Genomic DNA, 22,304 nt, shown 5'->3' with positions numbered 1-22,304 from the left:
GAAAACCACTTAAATGTGAAGGAACAGCAATAAGACAAGTGTGATATACCAAGGTAATAAATGCTGTTTATGACTTCTTTACGTTTTTACAGAGTACTCCCCCATATTAATACTCTGTGAGCTTCAAAAAAAACCCCAAATACATTTACAGCAGTATTATCAGTCACCAAAGTGAAGGGGAAGGAAACTTTGCAGTTGTGAGAATGCACAAATGTTCTCATTAAGGCAGTACTGACCCAGACGAACATTTAGGGTCTGTCACCTCACATGCCTCCCAACTCGAGGAGGCTCATTGTGTCAGCAGCCAGTGTTTCCTAAATCCGTACACGTTCTTCACTGTCCGATTCCTCTGGTGAACTGGGAGTAGGAAGGTGGTCATAGACAATGTGCCCTCCCTCCCTTGTCTGCCCAAAACTTGAAGCAATCACATCCACTGCCAGGCTGGCCGTAGCCTTGGCCTCTTCCTCTGAAGCGGCCAGCCGAGGATTGACTTCAACAAGATCCAATGCTGAGAGCAACCCTGAAAGAAAAGTTTTATGACAGAACCTCAGAAAACTTCCCAGCTGCTACTTTCAGTGAGTGTCGTTTCACCGGGGTAGAGCAAGCCAAGGTAAAAATCAAGTCTTTTTTTTTTTTTGTCTTTTTGCCTTTTCTAGGGCCACACCTGCAGCATAGGGAGGTTCCCAGGCTAGGGGTCTAATTGGAGCTGCAGCCGCCAGCCTACACCACAGCCACAGCAACACTGGATCTTCACCCACTGAGCAAGGCCAGAGATCAAACCTGCAACCTCATGGTTCCTAGTCGGGTTTGTTTCTGCTGTGCCACAACGGGAACTCCCTCAAGTCATTTTTCTGCTGTACAATTTATCCACTATCAGGGAAGCCCCTTATACTGCATCCTCTCAGGCATGAATTTAAGTTAAAAGCAGTGGTATACCAGCATAGGATCGAAAGAAACCTTTAAGGTAATAAAATCAGTTATCCCTGTTGAATGAACATGACAAGCTTTCTGGATAGGATAAGAGCTGGATCAGGGTGAGAAGCAGGTGGAGGTGGTACTAGGAGTTTCCAACCTACTTGGAAAATGTATCATTTCTAGGAAACTCCCGGGTACCTGCCTCAAGTTGTGTGAAGAGAGCTCTCCTCTCACCAGCCAGAGCTCTGTTCCCATTTTTGAACTTGGTGCTCTTTCTTAAGGCACCACATGCGCCTCTCACCCCTGCAAGTCAGAGGTCTGAAGGCATGCTCCCTGTCTGATACAGCTTTTAGATCTCTCATCAGACTGACTCAGTATCTTGCATTTGGTCAAGGGAAGACTTGGTCATACCTTCTGTGGGGGTTTGGGAAGTTAGGCCAAAGATTTGAGGTAGAAAAGAACCTATCCAGAGCCATCCTCTGCTCCTCCCTACAGTACATATATACAACCTACTTCTGAAGAATTACTTGTAGTTGATTATTCTGGGTAAAGTTAATCTACCTCTTCAAGAGTCATCTGAAGAAACTAGTATCAGAGAATACAAGTATGCAAATATTGAAGGTGGCCATGAAGCCTGGGAACATGGGTGAATATATCTAATGGATATTACAGTATAATAATGTAGTAATTGGTTCAGTGTTTAATAGTATATACTATGTTCAGTACTATTGCGTACACTCCGAGTGCCTTCCCTTATGCATAGTTCAGTGTCTGTGCAAAACTGCAGTGAGCAGGTATGTTACTGTAGCATTTCCACCAATTCCTGTGCATGTATCTGCGCCCCATGATTTGTGTCTGATTCCCACCAACTAAACCTTGGACCTTCTGCAAAGCCCAGAAGTAAATAGAGGGTTCAGTCTGTTAAAAATATCTATTACCCATGGTTCCAGGCTATTGCCACCATATGAATCAGTTCAAGCATACTGCTTTATCTCTGGTTGACAGTGTCAAGACAGCCAGCCTTTTGGAACAGAGTAACATTGCAACAGGGGAGGGACAGGGTATGACTGCTGCCCCATCTAAGTGCCAGAGGCTACTAACCCCTGTTCTAAGTGGTATCTCCAGGGAACCAGAGTGGAGAACTGAACTTCCAGGTTCACTGGCTAATGAGAGTTGACAACATTTGAAATTGTGGGTCTGAGAATAAGACTTGTCTGTCAGATTTGGCAGGGGCAAGATAAGCATTCTTCCCCTTTCTGTAGTGCCTAAGGTTCTAGAAGGTTCCAGAGCCAGGGAGACAGACCCTCTCAATTTCCATATTTATCCCAGCTAGTGAAGGGTTTCCTATAGTTCTGGACCTTTTGGTCTGGGGTCTTTAGGCTATTTAGACCCCACAGGATGGTATTGAAATACCATATGGTAGCTGTTTAAATTTTGAAAGGGCATTTAAAGTACCTTTAAAACCAAGAGCTTTCTGGAGTTCCCTGTTGACTTAGGTCACTGCTGTGATGCAGGTTTGATCCTTGGCTTGGAAACTTTTATATGCCATGGGTGCAGTCAAAAGAGCAAAAAACCAATAGCTTTCTGACAGAAATGGAAACTATTTGCAAAGAGGTATAAGTTTCGGAAGAATAACCTCTTACAGCTACTTCTGGTGATCTAGCATTCCATTTATTAATGTTTCTGTCAGCCATTCATCTTGTAATATCCCCATATAACAGTTCCTATCAAACAAGCTCTAGTATAAGACTCATATTACATGGAAGGACTCAAGGTATTGTCCAGCTTTGAAATAGCTTCAAGAGAGGCTTTAACTGTACATTCCCAACTCCCAGTGAACCAGCCTCTTAGTGTCAGGATAAAAATTGTAACTATTTGGCCTTGTCTTTTAACCTTAATCTGACTTTATACAATCCAAATTCAAAGAACTGCATTGTTTTGGCAGTTTTTTCTTGTACTTATTAAGTGTTTAAGTAGAAGATTTTTATTCAGTGTTACTTTGGCATATTTTGTTATAAGCTAGGTCCAAAAATGCCTCTAAATGTCTACCCTTATCTTGACCACATGACTTTTAGCTATAGACGTTTAAACAAAAGCAATGTCTGCAGTAACACATAATAGTAGAGGTGATCCCCTGGTAGGCAAGAGGCTTCAGCATGTTTACTTACGTGGTTAACAGGTTGATCACTGCTTACCTGTATTGTGTATTTCCTCAGTAATATACATGCCTTCTCGATAGGTTAGTCCCCCTACAACAGGAGTTCCTGTGGCTGGAGCCAGGGTAGGGTCAAATGCATCAATATCAAAACTCAGATGGATTGGCCTTTGTCTTCTTAAAAGGAGAATAAGAAAACAATCATTTGGGTTGTTTGGACATTCATCCTTCCTACAGTTACAACTTCTTGATTTTGTTAATCGTAGTCCTTTGTTAATACAGCATATTTCTAGATTTCCTGTTCTGGAAGTTACTGAATACATTAGCTTCTTATGTACCTTTTCATAATTTTGCTTTTTATTCTGAGTGCCTCAGACTAACTGCAATGTATATTTCTGACTTACCCTTTAGCCTCTTAAATTTTAAGAACTATCAGTAAAGGGAGGAATTCTTCACTTCCATGCAACACTGGTTCTGACAGATTCTAGTTTAAGTGAGACTGATCTAAGTTACAGTTGCTGTTATTCTCTAACAGCAGCTGAATTTAACTGACTTTATGTCTGCAGTCTTACCATCTGCCAATTCTAAAATCACTTTAGCCCAAGAGTTCAATGGCTGAAGAAGCCAACATACACCAAACACCTGTATGCTAAATTACGTAAATTTCTTAAGCGCTTAAGAAATGGCATACTACCAGAGTTCCTGTCCTGGCTCAGTGGAAATAAATCTGACTAGCAACCACGAGGATGCAGGTTTGATCCCTGGCCTTGCCCAGTGGTTAAGGATCTGGCGTTGCTGTTATAGGCCGGCAGCTGCAGCTCTGATTGGATCCCTAGCCTGGGAAGCCCCATATGCCTTGGGTGTGGCCCTAAAAAGACAAAAACAAAAAAACCCCAGCATACTACCAAGGTGGCAGTTAATCACCCAGAAATGAAGACTCTGCACTGGGAAAATATTCTTAACTAGCATTTGATGAGTATTCATCTGCCATATCTCTATACTACCAAGATTTGCTTAATGTAAAATTTTCAGGGAGTTTCCGTCTTGGCTCAGTGGTTAACGAACCTAACTAGTATCCATGAGGACATGGGTTCAATCCCTGGCCTCACTCAGTGGGTTAAGGATCCAGCATTGCTGTGAGCTGTACTATAGGGCACAGATGCAACTTGGATTGGTTTAGGCCAGCAACTGCAGCTCCAGTTAGACCTGTAGCCTGGAAATCTCCATATACCTTGGATGCAGCCCTAAAAAAAAAACTTTCAGATGTAGTAGTAATGAGGCTGGGAACCAGAAGAGGACAGTTGAGGAGTTCTCATTGTGGCGCGGTAGTTAACGAATCCGACTAGGAACCATGAGGTTGCGGGTTCAATCCCTGGCCTTGCTCAGTGGGTTAAGGATCTGGCGTTGCTGTGAGCTGTGGTGTAGGTCGCAGATGTGGCTCGGATCCTGCATTGCTGTGGCTTTGGTGTAGGCTGGCAGCTACAGCTCCAATTAGACCCTTAGCCTGGGAACCTCCATATGCCACAGGAGCGGCCCTAGAAAAGTCAAAAAGACCAAAAAAAAAAGAGGACAGTTGGAACAATGAATGCTTCTCATCTCTAAAGATAAGCATTAAAAATGGAGCTAAGGAGAAATTCATGAGAGATTTTTCCCTCCCAACCCCAGGAGAATATGACCTGTTTCATATTCTCCCTTTCTGAATTTTTTTTTATAGGTATATGTTTTGCTTTTATTTTAAAAGAAAGGTCATTATCCTCAAGAGACAGGCTGAAGTGTCCTGCCCTTTGAGAGTCTGCCCTGTTCCCTTTAGGACCTGGAAGTACACATCCATTGTAGTTACTTACTTGCCAATCAGCAGATCAAACGTCTGTTCCATGACCTTCTGGATACCAAGTCGATCTATGTCTCTCATAGAGAAATACTGGATATCGTAATTCTTTAAAATAAAACTGGTGAGATATAAAGGAAGGGAGCCTTATTTTAAATCAAATGTGAATGTGGGGGGGGGGGGGCGGGGGGAGGGTGTTGTCCTTATAGTGACCTACAGCAGGTTAAGGCAAGAAACAACCTATCAAACAGAACATCAAGTGGCAAGGACAGGCCCAAAGCTCAACCCTAATGTAGCAACTTACTGTTCAGGAGGGTCCACGTCTCTTAGTCCAATATACACAATACTTGGGGAAGAGATACAAGGCTTGATCCAGGAAAATCCTGGGAGTTGTGGTACCTACGAAGAGAGGAAATGAACCAGATTGGTCAAGGATTCTTGTTCTCACCAAGACAATCACCATGTACTCCCCAGCATAGGCAGTCTACTTTCTCCTCCCATGCACTGTATATGCTTAAAGCAACACACACACTTGACCTGGGAATGCGAACTGATAGAAGTGACTCAGAAGGACGGATGAAGAACACAATGTAGATTGCTCAAGAAGAATAAAATACCTTCTCTTAGGGTGGCCTTGGTTTCTCATTAACTTACCTAAATAGCAGAAATACTGCTGATTAGCCCTTTTCCACCTCATTGCACATTATGGCATTGTTTACAGATTGGTTCCTGAAACAACCCAGTTGCCATCTCAGGTCACCAAGAGCCAAAACATGCATTCTACCTAAAGGAATAACCTTTGTGCTGTCCTAGTTTAACTTGGTCCCTCACTGAGGGGAAGGCTATACGGACTCTAGTCTGTGCCTAACGTGGTCTCCTATGTCTTCTCAACAGCCTGGGAAAATACTACCTAGAGGTAATCATGGTTTTGCTTGTCTTCTGGACCAACGGAACCGAGTGAGGCCTGGGAGCTTCTAACCAAGAGGTCTTCAGGCTGTAGATGTATCAAATCACTAGTTAACTACCCACGGCCACGTTCCTTTATTATGAGGATGTGAACCCCTACTGAGAGCAGGGACCATGTCCTGGTCATCTTTATAGCCCTGGCATCTAGACTGCCTGGTCCAAAATATTGCCTGATGAACGAATGAGAGCATGGTAAGCATTTCTACCACTACCCCAAATCCATCCTTCACAGAAGTCTCATTGCACTAGACCCTCAGAGCCCCAGGAGAACCTCTGCAAGCTGTTCAATTTTCTCTTCCTTTCAGCCCACTGACCTTGTCCTGTAGTTCTCTGAGGAGAAATGAAACTGGTTGTCCATGGAGATTTCCAGATGAAGTGGTGAGGGGTGTATTGATGTCAGCATGGGCATCAACCCAGATCACACAAAGGTCTGGGCAGTGCCGGGCGTGGCCACTAATGGTACCAATTGCCAGGCTGCAAAGAACACATAAAATAATCTTAAAGGCCTTCCACTTGGCAGATGTCACCACTAACAAAAATCCTCAGCCAACACAGCTCATACTTTATCCTTAGGGCAAAGTCAGGGCCCCAGACTGAGCCTGGATTTGGAAGAGACAGAGTCCCTGGGGCTGTTGCTCCCAAAGAAGAACCTTGAGTGAGAGAGACAGAGAAATGGAAGGTTCTAAAGATTCCAAAGTGATGACCGGTTATCCCTATAGTGTGGTGTCATTGCTGCCCCCAAATCCCTTTAATTTGATCCATTAGCCTTGGCCTGGGAAAGGACCTAAAATGTTTGTTCAACAGATGAACTCCTACTAAATGATGTGATCTATATTTAACAACTCTAATACTTACTACTTAATACTTCTTGAGAGACCAAGGAGATCTAATTATATAACTTTATTAAATTTTTAATGATAAAATTAGTATTAGAACTTTTTGAAAAGATTAGGTGATACTCCTAAAGCAGAAAGTCAAAGATTTTTTTTGATTTGGTCTTTTCTTTTTTAGGGCCGCACCAGTAGCATATGGAAGTTCCCAGGCTAAAAGTCAAATCGGAACTGCAGCTGCTGGCCTACACCACAGCCACAGCAGTGCAGGATCCAAGCCATGTCTGCAACTTATGCCACAGTTCATGGCATCGCAGGATCCTTAACCCACTGAGCGATGCCAGGGATCAAATCCACGTCCTCATGGATACTAGTTAGGTTCATTACTGCTGAGCCACAATGGGGAACTCCAAGAAAAACATGGTAAGTAACAGGACAACCCAATTAAAGATCTGATTAGATCGCTGAATAAAACACAAGTTTAACTGCATGTTATCTTAATGATATTTGAATATATATTAGCACAGTATTCAAATATCATTAAGTGTTTCTGGTTTTCACCTTCTTTGTCTTTGGTCTGTTTACATTAGCCAGTTGTCTTGTCTCAAATGTAGGAATATAGCTGATGAAACTGTGGTTGGAAAGCTGCCCAAGTTTTCCAGGAACCTAAGAATTTGACATGGATGGGAAATGCAGCTTATGCAATCCTAGGAACTAACTACAGTCAATACAGCCTGAGACAGTGTTTTAAGCTCCATGTCCTAAACAGGACCTTTTCAAGGATAGCATGGTCTGGTGCTAAAAGCACTGGATTAAGTCAGAATACTGAGGGTCTTTCCAGGAAGAGCTGTGTGAAATGGGACAAGTCATCTAACTTCTCTAGACTTCAGTCTCCCTTTCTATAACATAAGGCTAATAGTCTTGACCTATTTAAGTCTGAGTTGGTTTGATGATTAAAACAATAGTATACATATATGGTTGTACTAGTGAAAAGAGTTGAGTGCCCTAAAAACACCTCTTCCTTTAAAATACTCCATAGCGGTGGGGGAAAAAATGTAATTGTAATGTATACATGTAAGGATAACCTGACCCCCTTGCTGTACAGTGGGAAAATAAAAATAAAATAAAATAAAATACTCCATAGCTGTTCAGGTTATACACACATCCCCCTTTCCTTCCTAGAATCTTCCAGATAGCCTAGGTTTTAGCACTGAATAGGAAGTAGGGAGCAGTGATAGGGCTGTAGTCTATTTTGAGGATTATAGTAATCAATCAATGGTTCCCAAATAGTAAGCCGCCAACCAGAAGAAAGATAACAAATGAACTTTGAGAGAGCACTGAGACCCAACCTCAGATTATTTAATCAATTTCAGTAGAGAACCTGGGACTAACTTTTTTTTTTTTTTTTTTTTTTTTTTTTAAAGGTAATGTTGTTTTGTTCACTGATTTATCCCAAATATCTAAACCAGTGACTGGCACATAACAAGTGCACCAGAAATGTGTAGTGAATGAATGGCTTGGTGAAATGTCTTAATGTTAGGTCAGGTGAGCCATAATTTATTTCACCACTCCTGAGTGATGCTGATTTTTTATTTTTCAAGGGATTCTGTGCCCAAGAACCCACACTAGAGTCACCTCAGGTCCCAAGACCTACCCCAGCACAAGTTAGCCCAGGAGCCTGTAGGGCAGGACACAGAAACCCCCTCTCTTTTCTTGGCCTTGAGGTATGTGTAAGTTCCTAGGCCAGGGATGGAACCCAAGCCACTGCATTGACGAGGGATCCTTAACCCACTTGCAACAAGAGAACTAACTCTTTGAAAGTTGCCTCCTAAAAGACCCCTTTCCTCACTCTTCCTCCCCCTCCCTCCATCCTTCTTCTCCTACAGCCCTCCCCCACCTCTCTCCAGCTGGGACTTTCTTTCTTTTTTTGTCTTTTTGCCTTTTTCTAGGGCCGATCCCATGGCATATGGAGGTCCCCAGGCTAGGGGTCTAATCGGAGCTGTAGCCACCAGCCTACACCACAGCCACAATATCACCAGATCCGAGCCACACCTGTGACCTACAGGACAGCTCACGGCAAGGACAGATCCTTAACCCACTGAGCAAGGGCAGGGATCAAACCCGCAAGCTCATGGTTCCTAGTCAGATTCATTAACCACTGAGCCACGACGGGAACTCCAGCTGGGACTTTATTTCACCCTAAAATTTTCTTCCTAAGGAAGATTCTATTTGCCTTTCCTGTTCTGTTAAATGATCTGAAAAGTTCTCTATGCACCTCAGGCAAAGCTGCTATATAGGATCTTAAAGTTTAATTGCCCATAACAGTCACAATGGACTTGAATCCCAGCTCTGCTACTTCCTGGCTCTCCATGCAGAGTAAGTTATCTAATCTCTGTCCCTCAGTGTACCCGGCGGTACATTAGATAAAACTGTATCTGCATCATGGCATTATTTTTAGGATTAACTGAGACTCTGTAAGGAAGTACTTGATATTCCATGCCATTTTTTCTTCTACCAAAAATCTTTACTTACCTCAAATCACACTCCCCTGTGAAATCTGATGACTCTAGCCCAGACTCTAGCTCTTCCTTCTGAGATGTAGAATTCAGTATTTTCTTCACTCCATGTGTATTTATTTCATCTAATCCTAATAGATGGCACATTTCCCTTAATCCTTGACACTGTTTGAGAACACATCAGAACAATGCTCAGTCCCTACTGTGAAGGGACAGAAGGTATTCACATGGCAAGTGGGGAATCTCTAAGAAACCTATCAACAGAAATGCTTTTTTTAAAAAAAGCACCAAATTCACCCTATCGCTGGATCCTTCCCAATTCTCCCGAATAACTGACATGAAAGACAGCTTCAAGAAAGTTTTCCAGGGAATTAGTATGAAACATCTACTGTCTAAAAACTTTGCTTAGTCTACCTCTGACCTTGTCCTTACACTATATGACCTACAAAGGAAACTACATGCCTCCCGTGGCTCATGACCCAAGTATGCACATCGTACCCTAAAAATTCTGAAGGGTATTTTACTCTAAATGAGGAAACCAGACAAAGAGGCCCATTGATTAGCGCAAAGCACCATGCAATCCAGCCCCTCCACCACCTCTGGCTCCCAGCTTACCTGTGGTCTCCTCCCACCGTGACACAGCTATAGCCACCTGACACCGCTCTACTGACGACCTCTGCTAGTTCCTGGTTGGCGAGGCCCACTGAGCGAGGATTCACTATCAGGTTGTTGTAGAGATCATCTTTGGGAACTGGAGTAAAACTCAAATCTCCGAAGTCTTTAAGGTGGCAGCCTAGAAACAAATGAGGGATGACAAGATTAATTGTATGTTATCCCAACTCTTAATGGCCTGGGCTGTAAATAATAACTATGATAAAGTACACTGATAAAATAACTGTGGGGCATATCCTATTAGGAACACTTGCAGATAAAGAAGCTGGGCTTGGAGTTCCCATTGTGACTTGGCAGTAACGAACCCAACCAGTATCCATGAGAACACAGGTTCAGTCCCTGGCCTCACTCAGTGGGTTAAAGATATACCATTGCTGGATCTGTGTAGGTCACAGATGGGACTTAGATGATGCATTGCTGTGGCATAGGCCTAGCAGCTCCAGCTCCGATTTGACCCCTGGCCTGGAAACTTTTATATGCCATGGGTTTGGCCCTAAAAAGACTGAAAAGAAAGAAAAAAAGAAGCTGGGCTTTAAAAGGAAAGCCCAGAAGGAGTTCCCTTTGTGGCATAGCAGAAACAAATCCAACTAGGACCCACGAGGTTGCGGGTTGATCCCTAGCCTCGCGCAGTGGGTTAAGGATCCAACATTGCTGTGAGCTGTGCTGTACGTCCCAGACGCAGCTCGGATCTGATGTTGCTGTGACTGTGGTGTAGGCGGGCAGCTGTAGCTCTGCTTGGACTCCTAGTTTGGGAACCTCCAAATGCCGCAGGTGTGGCCCTAAAAAGCATAAATAAATAAATAAAATGTAAGTCTTAAGGGGAAAAAAAGTAAAGCCCAGAAATGTTCACTAACCTAACACAAAATTGGTAACAATTAGACCTCGGATATTTGAGTTATAAGAGTGGAAGTAAAATACCAAGAGGAATTGGCAGGAATTAAAGTACTGTTAATTTAGGACAAAGAAACATACATAGAAATCTTCAAATTATAAATGTATTTTGTTTTTCCTGTGCCCACAGCATATATAAGTTCCACGGCCAGAGATCAAACCTGCTTCACAGCAGTGACCCACACCACTGCAGTGACAATGTTGATTCCTTAACCTGCTGCCCCACAAGGAACTCCTTACAAACGTTTTTTAATAAAAAGCCAGCCTGAGAACCTAAATACTTCTTTTAGGATGCTTTAACAGTAATTACAAAATCCCAAACACTGTTCTAACTGCTCAACAGAAATTCTTATTTTAAGACTCAAAGCAATCCTATTAGGCAACTAAAGTACTCCATTCTTACAAGGAGATCCTGCTGAATAGCATGAGAACTTTGTCTAGATACTCATGTTGCAACAGAAGAAAGGGTGGGGGAAAAAATGTAATTGTAATGTATATATGTAAGGATAACCTGACCCCCTTGCTGTACAGTGGGAAAATAAAAAATAAATAAATAAAAATTTAAAAAAAATAAAGTACTCCATTCTATAGATGAAGGAACTAACTGAAACAAGGTCCTAAGGTCACACAGTTGCTAAGTGCCTGAATCAGGATCCCAATTCAGGCCACCTCCCCAGAGTGCGTGCGTGCGTGCGTGTGTGTATGTTTCTGTCCTCATCCGTGGCATGCAAAAGTTCCCATGCCACAGCAGACCTGAGCCACAGCGGTGACAACGCCAGATCCTTAACTGCTAGGCCACCAGGAAATCCCCCAAAAGTGTACATTCTTGACTATGTAGTTTGTATCTCAAAGACTCCCTCTTGATTCTGACACTGTCCTCCACCAAGCTGACAAGATGGCAGAAGCAGAGCAGAAACAGAAGCGGACCTTCTGCAAGATCACCCACCGAGATGAACACAGACCAGCCCCTGGATGTGCTGCCTGCACATGGCGAAAGCACCTACGCACAGCCTACCTGAGGGGCTCCGCCTACAGAGAGGCCAGGCTGCTGGAGATTATCCTGCTCATATAGTGGGCAGCTACAGCCAGGCAAGAACCCAAGTGCAAACCAAGCCCGAGATTACTGACCACTGCCTGAGCAAGTTCTCTGTCACCTACAAGCCCCTGAAGCACTGAGCCACCCACTCCTCTTTAAGCCCCCTGTTCAGGGTACCCTGTTCAGACAGTAAAGGCACAGATTTCTCTTTAAAAAAACAAGAACAAAAAAGAACTAGTGATATATTCTGACACTAATAATACTTTCCTACCCAGGGTTCACCTACCAGTGAATTATAACAGACACTAGTCACTACATGTTAAACTTTTAAGTACCCAATGTTTCATTGTTAACCATCTATATCAATAAATTGGTTGGACCTAGGGTGAGGACTGACTAATCCAATCAGGGGAAATGAGCTAATCAGAACGGAAAATTAACCATAGATTGTATTCTTTAGAGCCTGCTTCTCAAACTGGAATCCAGGCATGTTGAGGGGAGGGGCAAGTGGTCACAGAATAGGCATCTTTATGTTTGCAGAAATTTGTGTTAAAGATTTGCATTAGGACTAGCATGGACCAATCTTGAAATTAAATTGTATAGTTTGAGCTCTACTTCTTGAACCCAAACTCAATCTAAAGCCAAACTTCTGAGCAAATGTAAAAATTTGAGAAGCAATGGCCTAGAACAAAAGTCCAACAGTGGCCTGTAACTAAGCCCACCACCAAAGGGATACTAGAAGCAAAACAGAAAAGCTTATCCTATTCTCAAAGGCGGGATACATAGAGAATTCCAGCTGCAGATGCATCTTTTGATCATTGCTTTTTTTTTTTTTTTGGCCTTTTGTCTTTTTAGGGCCACACCCACAGCATATGGAGGTTCCCAGCTAGGAGGCTAATCGGAGCTGTTGCTGCTGGCCTACACCACAGCCACAGCAACGCTGGATCCAGGCTGCATCTGTGATGTACCTGCAGCTCATGGCAAGGCCTGATCCTTATCCCACTGAGTCAGGCCAGGAATTGAACCCGCAGCCTTGTGGTTCCTAGTCAGATTCGTTTCTGCTGCACCATGACAGGAACTCCTCATTGCATTTTGCAAAAATAACCATAAGTGGAGTTCCTGTTGTGGCGCAGCAGAAACAAATCCAACTAGGAACCATGAGGTTGTGGGTTCGATCCCTGGCCTTGCTTAGTGGGTTAAGGATCCGGCGTGGTTGTGAGCTGTGGTGCTATAGCTCTGATTAGACCCCTAGCCTGGTAACCTCCATATGCTGCGGGTGTGGCCCTAAAAAAGACAAATAACCATAAGGCCCATAACCAGAGAAGATCTGGATGACTAAGAAGGAAAGGTGTAGAAGGTAGAAGAACATGAAAATAGGCCAAAGACACTGGGAACCAAGAGAAGAAAAATAACCAAATAAAACATCTATAAAGTCATTTAAAAATCTTTTAAAAAGAAAAATCATTATGTACTTTACTAAATCTCAAACTATAGAAGGATACTTTAGATTTAAGGGAACTGAAGCTTTAACTTTCAAGTCAGTATTAGGTCTTATTGCAACACAGTCTCGGGCTGGATAGATCTGAATGGCAATGCCAATAGTTGGGCTTTTTTTTTTCCTCTTCTTTTCTTTTTTGGTTGCACCCATGGCTTGCAGAAGTTCCCAGGCCAGGCATCAAACCCATGCCACAGCAGGGACTTTAGCTACTGCAGTGGCAATGCTGATCCTTAACCTGCTGAGCGACAAGAGAACTATGTTTTGATGTTTTAATTCCACATCCATGTTTACCTCAGCATCTCCTTGAACAGCCTCAAGTGTATGGGCTATTTCTAGGTATAAGGGCTTGAGTGGTGTTTTATATTAGGTGTATAAATAGAAAAGGTTTATAATCTAATTAAATAATGTTAATTTAAATTTTGAAGACTAACTCATTTAATCCTCACATTGGAATTAAAGGGTGGTTAGGGTGACAGAACCTGGAGAACACTCAAGTCCAATCATGGAATCTAGGATATAGACTTAGATGAGTGTGACAGAAAATAGTATTAATTAGGCTATTATGTACTTATCAGAATAAACCTGCAGAACATCTAAGGGAAACTTAAGAGAATTTGCTGGTCTTACAGCAACATTCTCCGTGGAAGAGAATGAATTTCATAAAAAGATTTTGGTCATTAAACCTGTAACTCTGGAGTGAATCACCAGATTAATTCACAACCTGGATGGTGGGTTCTGATTCCTTGCTCACCAAACAGCATACTGGTTATTCACTTAGTTGCCCAGTTGCCTTCATACCACCAAGAGGGCTTCCTGACAGTGAATGCCAGAAGAAGTGTTGCTTGCCATAACTATGCATGGACATTTGGGTTTATACATCATGGTTTGCATGAGTTTCTGGGTCTAAAAGTCAGATAAGCTCTGCACACATCACGACTTCTGTTCCTGAAAATGCTAGAGAGGGTGTGGAGAAAAGGGAACCCTCCTACATTGTTGGTGGAAATTAAAGTGGAACAGCCACCATGGAGAACAGTATGGAGGTTCCTCAGAAAACTAAGCATAGAATTACCATATGATCCTGCAATCCCACTCCTGGGCATATATCCAGACAAAACTATAATTCAAAAAGGTACATACACCCCACATTCATAGCAGCACATTCCACACTAGGACATGGAAAGAACCTAAATGACCAGTAACAGATGAATATAGATTAAGAAGATACTGTACATATATGCAATGGAATATTATTCAGCCATAAAAAATAATGCCATTCACAGCAACATGAATGCAAATGGAGATTCTCATACTAAGTGAAGTCAGAAAGAGAAAGCCAAATACCATATGATATCACCCATATGTGGAATCTAAAATATGGTACAAATGAAGCTATCTATGAAACAAACAGATTCAGGGATAAGGAGAACAGACTTGTGGTTGCCAAGGGGGAGGGGGTTGGGAGAGGGATGGATTGGGAGATTGGGGTTAGTAAATTTATTATAGATGAAGGGGAAAAACAAGGTCCTACTGTGTAGCATAGAGAACTATATTCAGTGTCCTATGATAAACCATAATAGAAAAGAGTATTTTTAAAAGTATATATGTGTGTATCTGAATCACTTTGCTGTACAGCAGAAAAACAACATTGTAAATCAACTATAATTTTTTTTTAAAAAAAGACTTCTAGGAGTTCCCGTCGTGGCTCAGTGGTTAACGAATCCGACTAGGAACCATGAGGTTGCGGGTTCGATCCCTGGCCTTGCTCAGTGGGTTAGGGATCTGGCGTTGCCATGAGCTGTGGTGTAGGTTGCAGACATGGCTCGGATCCTGCGTTGCTGTGGCTCTGGCATAGGCTGGTGGCTACAGTTCCAATTCAACCCCTAGCCTGGGAACCTCCATATGCCATGGGAGCGGCCCAAGAAATGGCAAAAAAGACAAAAAAAAAAAAGACTTCTCTCCAATGAATATTAATTTAAAAATTCGTAACAAATTTTAGCCAAACAAATCCAATAACAAACACATTTAAAAGGATCATACACCATGACCAAGTCGGATTCATCCCAAGTTCACAAGGATGGTTCAACAAACACAAATCATTATCATACACAAACAATGTTAACAAAAGTCAACAAACCACATGATCATCTCAATAGATGCAGAAAAGGCTTGTTTTTTTTTGTTTTTTTTTTGCTTTTTTCTTATTAGGGCTGGATCTATGGCAGATGGAAGTTCCCAGGTTAGGGGTCCAATCAGACCTGCAGCTGCCAGGCTACACCACAGCCACAGCAACACCAGATCCGAGCCATGTCTGCAACCTAGCTCATAGCAATGCTGAATCCTTAACCCACTGAGCGGGGCCAGGGATTGAACTGGGATCCTCACAGACACTAGTTGGATTCGTTACCACAGAGCCACAATGGAATTCCCCGAAAAAGCATTTAACAAAATCTAACATTCATTCATGATTAAAACTCTTACCAAAGTGAGTATAAAGGGAACATATCTCAACATAATAAAAGTCAAACAAACTCACAGCAAATATACTCAACAGAGGAGTTCCCGTCGTGGCGCAGTGGTTAACAAATCCGACTAGGAACCATGAGGTTGCGGGTTCGGTCCCTGCCCCTTGCTCAGTGGGTTAAGGATCCGGCGTTGCCGTGAGCTGTGGTGTAGGTTGCAGACACGGCTCGGATCCCGCGTTGCTGTGGCTCTGGCGTAGGCTGGTGGCTACAGCTCCGATTCAACCCCTAGCCTGGGAACCTCCATATGCCGCGGGAGCGGCCCAAGAAATAGCAACAACAACAACAACAAAAAGACAAAAGACAAAAAATAAATATATATATATATACTCAACAGAGAAAAGCCGAAAGCCTCCCCACATAAAAAAATTCTGAAACAATACAAGGATGCCCACTCTCACCACTTTTATCTAACATGTATGGGAAGTCCCAGCCACAGCAATCAGACAAAAGAAATAAAAGGTATCCAAATTGGAAAAGAGGTAAAATTGTCACTATATGCAGATAACATGATACTATATATAGAAAACCCTAAGAACTCCACACAAAAACTACTAGAAGTGATCAACAAATTCAGCAAAGTAGCAGGATACAAGATTAACATTTAGAAATCAGTTGCATTTCTGTACACTAACAATGAGCTATTAGAAAAGGAATATTAAAAAAAATTTTTTTTTGTCTTTTTGCCTTTTCTAGGGCCACTCCCACAGCATATGGAGGTTCCCAGGCTAGGGGTCTAATCGGAGCTGCAGCCACCAGCCTACGCCAGAGCCACAGCAACACGGGGTCTGAGCCACGTCTGCAACCTACACCACAGCTCACGGCAACACCGGATCCTTAACCCACTGAGCGAGGCCAGGGATCAGACCTGCAACCTCATGGTTCCTAGTCAGATTTGTTAACCACTGTGCAACGATAGGAACTCCAAAAAAAAAAAAAACTTTAAAAAATAAATAAATTTTAAAAAAGGGGAGTTCCCATCATGGTGCAGAGGAAATGAATCCAATTAGGAACCATGAGGTTGCATGTTCGATCCCTGGCCTTGCTCAGTGGGTTAAGGATCTAGCATTGCCATGAGCTGTAGTGTAGGTCACAGACACAGCTTGGATCTGGCATTGCTGTGGCTCTGGCACAGGCCGGCAGCTACAGCTCTGATTAGACCCCTAGCCTGGGAACCTCCATATGCCATGGGTATGGCCATGAAAGGACAAAAGACAAAAAAATAATAATAATAAATTTTAAAAAACTTTTAGGAGTTCCCGTCATGGCGCAGTGGTTAACAAATCCGACTAGGAACCATGAGGTTGCGGGTTCGGTCCCTGCCCTTGCTCAGTGGGTTAACGATCCGGCGTTGCCGTGAGCTGTGGTGTAGGTTGCAGACGCGGCTCGGATCCGTGTTGCTGTGGCTCTGGCGTAGGCCGGTGGCTACAGCTCCGATTAAACCCCTAGCCTGGGAACCTCCATATGCCGCGGGAGCGGCCCAAGAAATAGCAACAACAACAACAACAAAAAAAAAGACAAAAAGATAAAAAAACTTTTAAAATCATGAGCTTCCCCCCAAAAAAATAAAGGAATAAACGTGACCAAGGAGGTGAAAGACTTATATGTTAAGAACTATAAAACATTAATCAAGGAAATCAAAGAGGATTCAAAGAAATGGAAAGATATCCCATGCTCCTGGAGTGGAAGAATTAATATTGTTAAAATGGCCATACTACCCAAAGCAATCTACAGATTTAATGCAATCTCTATCAAATTACCCAGGACATTTTCACAGAACTAGAGCAAATAATCCAAAAAATTATATGGAACCATAAAAGACCCAGAATTACAAAGCCATCCTGAGGAAATACAATAACCAAGCAGGAGGCATAACTCTCCCAGATTCAGGCAATATTACAAAGCTATAATAATCAAGACAGTGTGGTACTGGTGCCAAAACAGATATATGGATCAATGGAACAGAATTGAGAGCCCAGAAAGAAACCCAGACACCTACAGTCAATTCATCTTTGACCAAGGAGGCAAGAATATAAAATGGGGAAAAGACAGTCTCTTCAGCAAGTAGTGCTAGGAAAACTGGACAGCTGCATGTAAATCAGTGAAACTAGAAAACACCCTCACACCATGCACAAAAATAAACTCAGAATGGCTTAAAGACTTAAAACATAACACATGACGCAGTTAAACTCCTAGAAGACAACATAGGCAAAACATTCTCTGACATAAACCAAACATACTTTCTTAGGTCAGAAATGAAAATAAACAAATGGGATCTAACCAAACTTACAGGCTTTTGCACAGCAAAGGAAACCATAAACAAAATGAAAAGACAACAGGAGTTCCAGTTGTGGCACAGCAGAAACGAATCTGACTAGGAACCTTGAGGTTGTAGGTTCAATCCCTGGCCTCGCTCAGTGGGTTAAGGATCCAGCATTGCCGTGAGCTGTGGTGTAGGTCACAGACACAGCTCGGATCTGGCATTGCTGTGGCTGTGGTGTAGGCCAGTGACTACAGCTCAGATTGAACCCCTAGCGTGGGAACCTCCATATGCTGGACAAAAGACAAAAAAATTAAAAAAAAAAAAATGAAAAGACAACATACAGAATGGGACAAAATAGTTGCAAACCATGCAACCAACAAGGGCTTAATCTCCAAAATATACAAACAATTCATACAACCCAATATCAAAACCAAAAAAAAGGTGTTTTTTTTTTTTTTAAATGGGCAGAAGACCTGAATAGACATTTCTCCAAAGAAAACATACAGATGGCCAACTGGCATATGAAAAGATGCTCAACATCACTAATTATTAGAGAAATGCAAATCAAAACTACAATGAGGTACCACCTTACATCAGTCAGAATGGCCATCATTAAGTCTAAAAACAACAAATGCTGGAGAGGATGTGAAGAAAAAGGAACCCTCCTACACTGTTGGTGGGAATGTAAGCTGGAACAACCACAATGGAAAACAGTATGGAGGTTCCTGGAAACTCAGGATACAGTTACCATATATCCAGCAATCCCACTCTTGGGCATAGATCCAGAGAAAGCTGTAATTCAAAAATTATTGGGAAAATAAAATAAAATTTTAAAAAATTATGATTATGGATTCTTCAATTATTATGGATACACACACCCATATGTTCATAGCAGCACTATTCATAAGACATGAAATAGCTAAGACATGGAAACAACCTAAGTGTTCATTGACAGATGAATGGATTAAGAAGATGTGGTGCAGGAGTTCCCGTTGTGGTGCAGCAGAAACAAATCTCACTAGGAACCATGAGGATGCAGGTTCGATCCCTGGCCTCACTCAATGGGTTAGGAATCTGGTGTTGCCATGATCTGTGGTGTAGGTTGCAGATGTGGCTCAGATCCTGCATTGCTATGGCTGTGGTGTAGGCTGGCAGCTGTACCCTAGCCTGGGAACCCTCATATGCTGCAGGTACGGGACTAAAAAGTAAAAAAAAAAAAAAAAAAAAAGATGTGGTGCATATGCACAATGGAATACTATTCAGCCATAAAAAAGAACAAAATACTCCCATTTGCAGCAACATGGATGGACCTAGAAATTATCATACTAAGTGAAGTAAGTCAGAGAAAGACAAATATCATATGATACAACTTATATGTGGAATCTAAAATATGGTACAAATGAACCGACCTACAAAACAGAACTAGATATCATAGACATAGAGAAGACGTGTGGTTGCCAAGAGGGAGGGGAGAAGAAGTAGGATGGACTGGGAGTTTGGTGTTAGTAAACTACTACATTTAGAATGGATACGCAGTGAGTTCCTACTGTATGAAACAGGGAACTAAATCCAGTCGCTGGATTTTAAAGATAATAAAAGAAAGGGAATAAATACATATGGCTGGGTCACTTTGCTGTACAGCAGAAATTGGCACAACATTGTAAATCAACTACAATTTTAAAAATAATTTTTAAAGTACTTCTGGAGATCCCATTGTGCGTGCTCAGCAGCTGACGAAACTAACTAGCATCCATGAGGATGCAGGTTTGATCCCTGGCCTTGCTCAGTGGGTTAAGGATTTGGCATTGCCATGAGCTGTAGTGTAGGTCACAGATGCGGCTCAGATCTGGCATTGCTGTGGCTCTGGCATAGGTCAGCAGCTGTAGCTCCGATTCGATCTCTAGCCTGGGAACCTCCATATGCCGAGAGTGTGGCCCTAAAATGCAAAAAATAAATTAATTAATTAAAAGTCCTTCTGTTCCTGGATCCATACAGCTAAGGGCCAGACTTCTTGAAGGGATCAATACCTTGAAAGGCCCTGCCTGAGTTGCCCACCCTACATCACTTCCAACTCTGCTCTTGCCACAATGATTTCCAGGTGAGGACAGTGAGTGCTAAATGAGTCAAAGGAGATTCAGTGAGGATCAGGATAGCCAAGGAATTACTCCTACAACAGGTAAAGTTTGTACCAGCCCCGCTTTGCTATTTTTTCTTTTTGTTTTTTTAAATGGCCGCACCCACGATATATGAAAATTCCTGGGTCAGGGATTGAATCCCAGGCACTGCTGTGACCGACACGGCAGATGCGGCGACGGCAGATCCTTTAACCCATCAGGCCAGGGACTGAACCTACCTCTGAAGAGACCCGAGTCGCTGCAATCAGATTCTTAACCCACTGCACCACAGCAGGAACTCTACAGTTTTGCTATTTTCTGTTGTTCTCTTTCCTTATTGGCAGTAGAAATTTTTGGTAAAATCGACAAGGAAGTGCCTAATGGTGAGAGTCCACATCCCACTCCCCAGGCCTGACTACTCTTTCTTTGCATACCTTTATACATAAATATGATCCACAATAACTGTTTCAAATAAGATTGTTAGAGCAGGCTAAACTGCTGTAATGGGCCCACCCCCAAACAATGGCCCCAACAAAAGAGATCGGTTTCTTTGTTCATTTAACATTCAGGGTGGATATTCTAGGTTAGCAGCAGATTTTTTCTTCACACGATTCAGAGACCAGGCTCCTTCTGGCACATGGCCTCATCTAGGACTTTGCCATCTATGTGACTAAGGTTAGGTTTCCCCAGGTTCATGGCAGCAGGAAAGGGGGAAACCATTGAGAAGGCACGCCTTTACCTGGCCTCGAAGTGGCACATCATTCCTCCTCATGTGACACTGGCCAACAAATGCAGGTCTAAGTTAAGTCCAGAAGAGGATGAGAATGGATTTTGGCACACCGCTAAATCTGTGCCATGAGTAATTTTAAATTCTAGTACCACAGAAGTTCCCATTGGGGCTCAGCAGTAATGAACCCAGCTGGTATCCATGAGGATGTGGGTTCGACCCCTGGCCTCACTCAGTGGGTTCAGGACTCAGCATTGCTGTGAGCTGAGGTGTAGGTCACAGATGCAGCTGAGATCTGGTGTTGCTATGGCTGTGGCTCAGGCCAGCAGCTGTAGCTCTGATTGGACGCCTAGCCTAGGAACTTCCATATGCTTCAAGTGAGGCCCTAAAAAGACAAAACAAACAAAAAATGAATACTTATGTTGCTGTTCCTAACTATTGGTAATCATAACTGTTCCAATTCATTACAGAGCTGAATCAGCAAATAGACCATGCCAACCAGACGTAGCTGGTTTTTTTTCTTTTTTTTTTCTTTTCAGGGCCACACCTGAGGCATATAGACATTCTTGTTCCCAGGATAGGGGTCAAATCAAAGCTGTAGGCCTACACCACAGCTCACAGCAACACAGGATCCTTAACCCACTGAGCAAGGCCAGGGATCGAACCCACGTCCTCATGGATACTAGTCATGTTCGTTACTGTTGAGCCATGACAGGAAGTCCCCTGACGTAGCTTCTAACAGCAGCTTTCTCCTCTAATGCCTACTGTACTGATAGCACTGTCACACCTGAAAGGCTAGTAGGGTAGAGCCCAAGACTGGTTTCTAAAGAGAAAATAAGGGCCTGAAAGAAGAAATGTATATTCCTTGTTGGAAACAGTCGAACAATTTAGTAGTGATAAAGCTATTACTTTATCAGGGTGCTATGGCTAATCATTCTTTTACAAAAGACACAAGAAACGCTCTAATTTTTAGACACTCTTGGAATAATAGTGGAAAGAGCAGATATTATAATATGGAATGACTCTCTCATGCTGGAGGGGGCCATCCCTTCCTCAAACTCTTTGTGTTTCAGGTCAGCTCATCTGCAAGTTCAGATCAGATGAGACAATATTTCAATGCTGCTCTTACCTCTCTTAAAAGGCACTGTAGGATGAAATGAATCTCTAACTTCAAGGAAGCTATCATGACAAACAGGTTTATGACCAACTTGAAACCAGCTCATTTTTCACCTGCAGTGGGAAAAAGCCAAGCTCAGTATATACACTGGCACAGCCTTGCTGCTTCTCTCCCCAGTGCTGGAAATAAAAATACACTGACTCCTACTCTGATCTTTTAGGCCCAGATGTTACCTTTGGCCTTGATAAACCTCTCAG

General features: G+C 42.6%; 1 protein-coding gene across 2 annotated transcripts in view; it reads right to left on the bottom strand.

Annotated features, from left to right (window-relative positions):
- Positions 47-22,304, bottom strand: part of ARG2 (arginase 2) — a 41,925-nt gene continuing 19,667 nt past the window's right edge. Inside the window, exons 1-7 of one of the 2 annotated variants that reach the window (XM_013989111.2) lie at positions 22,060-22,168; positions 9,826-10,003; positions 6,179-6,338; positions 5,203-5,297; positions 4,915-5,019; positions 3,111-3,247; positions 47-520 (exon numbers count right to left, since the gene is read on the bottom strand). In XM_013989111.2, the coding sequence (XP_013844565.1) occupies positions 315-520; positions 3,111-3,247; positions 4,915-5,019; positions 5,203-5,297; positions 6,179-6,338; positions 9,826-10,003; positions 22,060-22,153 (975 nt within the window). In that variant the 5' untranslated portion in view covers positions 22,154-22,168 and the 3' untranslated portion in view covers positions 47-314. Of the gene's footprint in view, positions 521-3,110; positions 3,248-4,914; positions 5,020-5,202; positions 5,298-6,178; positions 6,339-9,825; positions 10,004-22,059; positions 22,169-22,304 lie in introns of those variants that run through there. The other variant, XM_001928679.5, reaches the window with a different exon arrangement.

Source organism: Sus scrofa, chromosome 7, assembly GCF_000003025.6.
Source record: "Sus scrofa isolate TJ Tabasco breed Duroc chromosome 7, Sscrofa11.1, whole genome shotgun sequence".
Taxonomy (NCBI): Eukaryota; Metazoa; Chordata; class Mammalia; order Artiodactyla; family Suidae; genus Sus; species Sus scrofa.
This window is presented reverse-complemented; position numbering and strand designations above follow the sequence as displayed.